The 7,627-nt window shown below is 51.1% G+C and overlaps 1 protein-coding gene across 2 annotated transcripts in view; it reads right to left on the reverse strand.

The window, feature by feature from the left end:
* The window catches only part of LCLAT1 (lysocardiolipin acyltransferase 1), a 113,906-nt gene extending 107,000 nt beyond the window's left edge, over positions 1–6,906 (reverse strand). The window contains exons 1-2 of one of the 2 annotated variants that reach the window (XM_018568233.1): positions 6,795–6,906; positions 2,592–2,760 (exon numbers count right to left, since the gene is read on the reverse strand). In XM_018568233.1, coding sequence (XP_018423735.1) covers positions 2,592–2,756 — 165 coding nt within the window. In that variant the 5' untranslated portion in view covers positions 2,757–2,760; positions 6,795–6,906. Of the gene's footprint in view, positions 1–660; positions 828–2,591; positions 2,761–6,794 lie in introns of those variants that run through there. The other variant, XM_018568225.1, reaches the window with a different exon arrangement.
* Positions 6,907–7,627: the final 721 nt, after the last annotated feature.

Consider the following 7,627-nt stretch of genomic DNA (forward strand, 5'->3'; position numbering starts at 1 on the left):
CCGGGTGTGGATGATCAGAGTGAGGGCGTGGCGGTGGTGCCATTGACTTCAATGCGCCGCCAGGCCGAACACTCTGGAACGCAGACTTTGTGGTGTGAACGGGCCCTCTCTCCTCTCTCTCCCCTATTTCTATCTGCTGTCTCTTCTCTCTTTCTGCTGTCTCGTCTCTCACTCTCTCTGCTGTCTCTTATCTCACTTTCTCTGCTGTCTCTTATCTCACTTTCTCTGCTGTCTCTCTCCTGTCTGTCTTTTCTTACTTACACTGCAGCAGCTTCCCAAGTCTCCTCTCCTCTTTACTTCCCATCTGCAGCGTCTGACACATTCAGCCGCACGAGCACCCTGGGAGGACAGGACACAGGTCAGTGAGCCGATCGTGATCTACCAGTGTTCACTTTGCAATCTACTGGTAGATCGCGATCTACCTAATGGGCACCCCTGCTGTACAGCATACGGTTGTGGAGCACATGGCTGTACAGCATACGGTTGTGGAGCACATGGCTGTACAGCATACGGTTCTACAGAATAGTTGTATAGGATGTAGTTATGTTATTCATAATACAGACATCCATGATCACGCATACAATAGTAATTAACACATATAAGGACGAACCATAGAAAAGGGGCGGCAGGACGTTGTACAGGAACACACAGAACTCTTACCACAGGTAACGTCAGCCATGTAGCTACGATTCGGTCTGTTATCCATCGGTACCAGCTGGGCGACACCAACATCAAAGGCAGGAACGGGCCCAGCATGAAGATGCTGCCAAAGAAGCTTCCCAGGAACAGAGAGCATACAAAGTAAATTCCCCTCCATGACACCATGGCTCTGCAACACAAGAGAACACACAGTGTATGAGGAGAACATCCTCACCAATATTCACAATACAGGTAATGATCACATCTTGCATTGTTCAGTGGGCGTGCCTTCATCGACATACACAGGGCGTGTTTGGTACATCCGCCCTTCACTCCACTGCCGTTCCCTCCACCTTGCAGTTGCTGGCAATTCTTGGCTGTCAAAATGACAGCCGGGAGTTGATGTGTAAATACAACAGCTGCTGTCAAAAATGGACCTTCTGACACACTGTTCAGACAGGGCGAGGGGAGCCAAACTGCAGCCCTCCAGCTGTTTTTGAGGAACTACAAGTTCCATAAGGCATTGCAATACTCTGACAGCCACAAGCAGGACTACCAGAGGTTAATGCATGATGGGATTTATAGTTTCATCACAGCTGGATGGCCAAAGTGTGGCAACCCCTGAAGTGGGGGATAGAGAGATACAAAGTAACATTATTACTGTTGTATTTACTTTGTTTCATTCACCTGGAGATCAGTGATGATGTCAGCTGGAAGTGACCCCCGGCCTTAGTGGAGCACATGACTAAAGAGCACATGGTTGTACAGCATACAGTTGTATAGGATATTGTATAGGATATAGCTGTATAGGATTTGGTTCTACAGCATACGGTTGTGGAGCACATGACTATAGAGCACACGGTTGTGGAGCATACAGTTGTATAGCATATAGCTGTATAGGATTTGGTTCTACAGCATACGGTTGTGGAGCACATGGCTGTAGAGCATACGGTTGTGGAGCACATGACTATAGAGCACATGGCTGTAGAGCATACGGTTGTGGAGCACATGGCTGTACAGCAGGGACGCCCACAATTTTTCGTCTGGAGATCTACTTTTCAAATGACGAGCTCAATGAGATCTACCAATGAAAAAACACCTGCATTCAGGGGCGGGAGGGGGCGTGGCAGTGCATTGAAGTCAATGGCACCGCAGCCACACCCCCAGTGCAATCACCACACCCGGAACGCAGGCACCATAGTGCCTGCTTTCCGGTCCAGTGCAATCTGCAAAAATGCTGCATTTTTGCAGATTGCGCTGGACCGTAATGCAGGCATTAATGTGCCTGCGTTCCGGGTGTGGATGATCAGAGTGAGGGCGTGGCGGTGGTGCCATTGACTTCAATGCGCCGCCAGGCCGAACACTCTGGAACGCAGACTTTGTGGTGTGAACGGGCCCTCTCTCCTCTCTCTCCCCTATTTCTATCTGCTGTCTCTTCTCTCTTTCTGCTGTCTCGTCTCTCACTCTCTCTGCTGTCTCTTATCTCACTTTCTCTGCTGTCTCTTATCTCACTTTCTCTGCTGTCTCTCTCCTGTCTGTCTTTTCTTACTTACACTGCAGCAGCTTCCCAAGTCTCCTCTCCTCTTTACTTCCCATCTGCAGCGTCTGACACATTCAGCCGCACGAGCACCCTGGGAGGACAGGACACAGGTCAGTGAGCCGATCGTGATCTACCAGTGTTCACTTTGCAATCTACTGGTAGATCGCGATCTACCTAATGGGCACCCCTGCTGTACAGCATACGGTTGTGGAGCACATGGCTGTACAGCATACGGTTGTGGAGCACATGGCTGTACAGCATACGGTTCTACAGAATAGTTGTATAGGATGTAGTTATGTTATACATAATACAGACATCCATGATCACGCATACAATAGTAATTAACACATATAAGGACGAACCATAGAAAAGGGGCGGCAGGACGTTGTACAGGAACACACAGAACTCTTACCACAGGTAACGTCAGCCATGTAGCTACGATTCGGTCTGTTATCCATCGGTACCAGCTGGGCGACACCAACATCAAAGGCAGGAACGGGCCCAGCATGAAGATGCTGCCAAAGAAGCTTCCCAGGAACAGAGAGCATACAAAGTAAATTCCCCTCCATGACACCATGGCTCTGCAACACAAGAGAACACACAGTGTATGAGGAGAACATCCTCACCAATATTCACAATACAGGTAATGATCACATCTTGCATTGTTCAGTGGGCGTGCCTTCATCGACATACACAGGGCGTGTTTGGTACATCCGCCCTTCACTCCACTGCCGTTCCCTCCACCTTGCAGTTGCTGGCAATTCTTGGCTGTCAAAATGACAGCCGGGAGTTGATGTGTAAATACAACAGCTGCTGTCAAAAATGGACCTTCTGACACACTGTTCAGACAGGGCGAGGGGAGCCAAACTGCAGCCCTCCAGCTGTTTTTGAGGAACTACAAGTTCCATAAGGCATTGCAATACTCTGACAGCCACAAGCAGGACTACCAGAGGTTAATGCATGATGGGATTTATAGTTTCATCACAGCTGGATGGCCAAAGTGTGGCAACCCCTGAAGTGGGGGATAGAGAGATACAAAGTAACATTATTACTGTTGTATTTACTTTGTTTCATTCACCTGGAGATCAGTGATGATGTCAGCTGGAAGTGACCCCCGGCCTTCCCTCCAGTCTTCTATCTGACCCCCCCGGCCTTCCCTCCAGTCTTCTATCTGACACCCCCTTCCTTCCTTTCAGTCTTGCACAGTTGTACCGGCTCCTCTCCTGGACTGAAATTTCTTACTCTGAAGTCACTGCACACTGAGAGCTTCTCGCAATGAGAATAAGACGCTGCAGCAAGTCAGAGAGAGCCCATCTCATTTCCTGGGACATCCAGCATCATCTAGCACTTTCCTCCCCAGCCTGATTCCCCCTGGTCCACCACTTTCAATAATGAAAGCTCAGCATCACATGTGGGCGTTACCTAGAGTGGTCTGCATTCAAATCAGTCTGCCTAAGGAAGCCCAATCCTCCACACACCCATTCATGAAGGTATTTTGATATTTGCATAGCTCCTCCCAAGAGCCAGCCCACTGCTTGCATCAAGACTGAGGGCTCTTAAGAGCAGAACAGAGGCAGGGTGCTGCAATGTTTTCAGGAAGCTCTGTAAAGCACCCTGCCAGCCCCTCCCACCCAGCCAGACATAGAGAAGCACAGAGCCCAGTGATGATGTCACTGGGACTAAAATAAGTTATGTCATAAAAATGAAAAAGTTTAATTCATATATGTCATCAGCCTGTTGATGAGGGGGGAGGGGAGGAACCAGGGAAGGAAAATATACGCAGATTAAACTTCAGCTTTAACCCCTGAATCCCGGCACGCTCAGAGATCTTGGCAGCGACACCCATTGACTGGAGTAAAAGTGCATTTTACAAGATGGGATCAAAGCGGCTTCTGAAAATGAGTCGTGTGACATGCCGCCCTTCTACTAATCGGTCCTATTATACCTCATTACACTCGGCTATTATCCTCTCACATGGCAGACATGACTGTGCCAGCCTCATCTTCAAAGAGAGCAGCCCGCCATAATCTGATCGCAGAGTAATCCTCGCCCGGGGTCATTCATTTCTGCTTTTATTACCAACAAGCTGCCATTCCGGTTCCTTCCTGAGGAATCCCAAACGCCAGGTACTGCGGCTTCGTCTCATTGCAGTCACTGGTTGCTAGCAATGCTGGGTGGTGCTAGCAACTAATGACGTCCAGGGTCTGTCTCATTGCAGTCACTGGTTGCAAGGGCTACTGGGCTGTCCTAACAACCAGTGACAAAGGTCTTCCTGGCTGACAGTGGATAAGCTGCCCTCCAAGGCTAGTGCATTCACTGCAAGACATAGCCCAGGGCAGGTCGGCAATAAGTCCGTGTTCAGACCGCGTTCCTCTTCAGTTGGTTGCTAGGACCGCCGGTGTCCTAGCAAACAATGATGTTCAGAGTCCATCTCCTCTGCAGTCATTGGTTGCTAGGGCCGCTTGGTAGTCCTAACAACCAGTGACAAATGTCTTCACACCGCCAGCATTACAGGAGGAGGTCCGTAATGCTGGGATGTTCGTCCCTCCAATGGTGAAAGGGGAGACGCCAGAACACACAGAGCTCCATAGTGTGCACAACGGCCTGTAGACAGAGGAAGCCAGCTGGTGGTGACTGGTGACTCCCCCTATAATGGAAATGGAACCTCTGAGTGGAGTCACGGCTGCCCGTTGTCACAGTGACGCCGATATCTGGGCTCTCAGCAGAAACATGTTAATGATTAATGCCGAGCGGGGAGAAGATTTATCGGGGCCTGGTACCTGCGGACTGACCTTGGTGCAGAGTTCTGCTATCATCTCCTACCCCGATTGTACAGAGACCATTACACGAGACGCTGAACACCGGAATCCTCTATGAACAGAGATGAGAAAACATACGGAGGGGGAATTGTCAAAACTGGAGCAGCTGTGCACGACAACCAATCAGCTTCTCTCTTTCATTTTCAAATCTTTCCTGAACAAACTGAAGAGAGAAGCTGCTTGGTTGCCATGGGCAACTGCTCCAGATTCTGTCTGTTCCAGTTTTTGATAAATTCCCCTCCATTGTATGAAACACATTGCACAGACATGGTTCATGAAGCAGCCAATAGGAGGGCGGCTGTGTAACAATTAGCCGGAGGTTCTGTTGTTGCTACGGGCAACCAATGACTTCCCTTATAAAGAGTCATGTGACACAACAATATACACATACACAGGTACAAAGATCAGAGTCGTGTATATGGGAGGAGGGGCACAGTAATGTGTGTGTATATGGGGGAGGGGAGGCACAGTGATATCAATGTATATAGGGGGAGGGGGCACAGTGATATCAGTGTATAGGGGGGGGGGGAGGCACAGTGATGTCCGTGTATATAGGTGCAGGAGCCACAGTGATATCAGTGTATAGGGGGGGGGGGAGGCACAGTGATGTCCGTGTATATAGGTGCAGGAGCCACAGTGATATCAGTGTATAGGGGGGGGGGGAGGCACAGTGATGTCCGTGTATATAGGTGCAGGAGCCACAGTGATATCAGTGTATAGGGGGGGGGGGAGGCACAGTGATGTCCGTGTATATAGGTGCAGGAGCCACAGTGATATCAGTGTATAGGGGGGGGGGGAGGCACAGTGATGTCCGTGTATATAGGTGCAGGAGCCACAGTGATATCAGTGTATAGGGGGGGGGGGAGGCACAGTGATGTCCGTGTATATAGGTGCAGGAGCCACAGTGATATCAGTGTATAGGGGGGGGGGGAGGCACAGTGATGTCCGTGTATATAGGTGCAGGAGCCACAGTGATATCAGTGTATAGGGGGGGGGGGAGGCACAGTGATGTCCGTGTATATAGGTGCAGGAGCCACAGTGATATCAGTGTATAGGGGGGGGGGGAGGCACAGTGATGTCCGTGTATATAGGTGCAGGAGCCACAGTGATATCAGTGTATAGGGGGGGGGGGAGGCACAGTGATGTCCGTGTATATAGGTGCAGGAGCCACAGTGATATCAGTGTATAGGGGGGGGGGGAGGCACAGTGATGTCCGTGTATATAGGTGCAGGAGCCACAGTGATATCAGTGTATAGGGGGGGGGGGAGGCACAGTGATGTCCGTGTATATAGGTGCAGGAGCCACAGTGATATCAGTGTATAGGGGGGGGGGGAGGCACAGTGATGTCCGTGTATATAGGTGCAGGAGCCACAGTGATATCAGTGTATAGGGGGGGGGGGAGGCACAGTGATGTCCGTGTATATAGGTGCAGGAGCCACAGTGATATCAGTGTATAGGGGGGGGGGGAGGCACAGTGATGTCCGTGTATATAGGTGCAGGAGCCACAGTGATATCAGTGTATAGGGGGGGGGGGAGGCACAGTGATGTCCGTGTATATAGGTGCAGGAGCCACAGTGATATCAGTGTATATGGGGGAGGGGAGGCACAGTGATGTCAGTGTATATAGGTGGAGGAGGCACAGTGATGTCAGTGTATATAGGGGAGGCACAGTGATGTCAGTGTATATAGGGGGAGGGGGCACAGTGATGTCAGTGAGGGAGGGGGCACAGTGATGTCAATGCATGTATGGGGGAATGGGCACAGTGTAACGCAGAGAATCAGTGTCGATGTCTCACCTGCCGGTGTGGCCGGGCCCCCCTCCTCAGCCCCATGGAGCTCCGCCCCTACCAGCCTCAGGAAAGGGTTAATCAGCCAACTGCTCTCCTCGCGGTCCACCTCCCAGCTCAGTGACAGTGGCCGGCCCCGGGCAGATGACGTCACCGGGTCGCAGGGGAGGTGACGTGTTGGAGTAGGCGGTGTCCCGCACTTTCGACACATCACCGGCGGACAGCTGTGCAAGAGCACGAGCTGCGCACGCTCTTGTAAGCTGTGGAATGCCTTCAGTGTGCGCGCAGCGCGCCTGTCAGTGCCTGGAAGCTGACCATCCCCCCCTTACCTTACAGGCAATGAAGGTTCCCCGGCTGTCATCCTATGACTACTGTTCTAGAGCTCTGACTTCCCTCAGAATTCCCTGTGACTAGGAATATGCTGCTAGAGGCAGCCAGGCAAGTAGTATTTTCAGAGGGAGCTCAGCTATAGCAGCCTCCATTTCTCTCTGTTCAAGGAACTTTCTAGTAAGATGATTCCACCGGGAGTGAAATCCTCCACCACCGCCCCACAACTATGCACTACGGTCCCATGGTGGACGGGGATGTGCCGTGGTGGACGGGAATGTGCCATGGTGGACGAGATGTGCCAGGCACTGGGCAGGATTCGCCTTCCGGATGACGTTTATTTCTGTGCTGGATCTTTGTGGTGAAGACGGCAATGCTGTTCCTCAACAACCCTCATCTGTATGGAGCCAATAGACTAACGAATGGGTCAGAAGGTTCCGGGGGTCAAGAACCAAAAATCGGTCAAGAGACCAGGGCCAAATTTACTCTCTCTGCTGCCCCAATGCCAGGTTCCT

Source organism: Nanorana parkeri, unplaced genomic scaffold (genome assembly GCF_000935625.1).
Source record: "Nanorana parkeri isolate BGI_ZX_2015 unplaced genomic scaffold, ASM93562v1 scaffold31, whole genome shotgun sequence".
Taxonomy (NCBI): Eukaryota; Metazoa; Chordata; class Amphibia; order Anura; family Dicroglossidae; genus Nanorana; species Nanorana parkeri.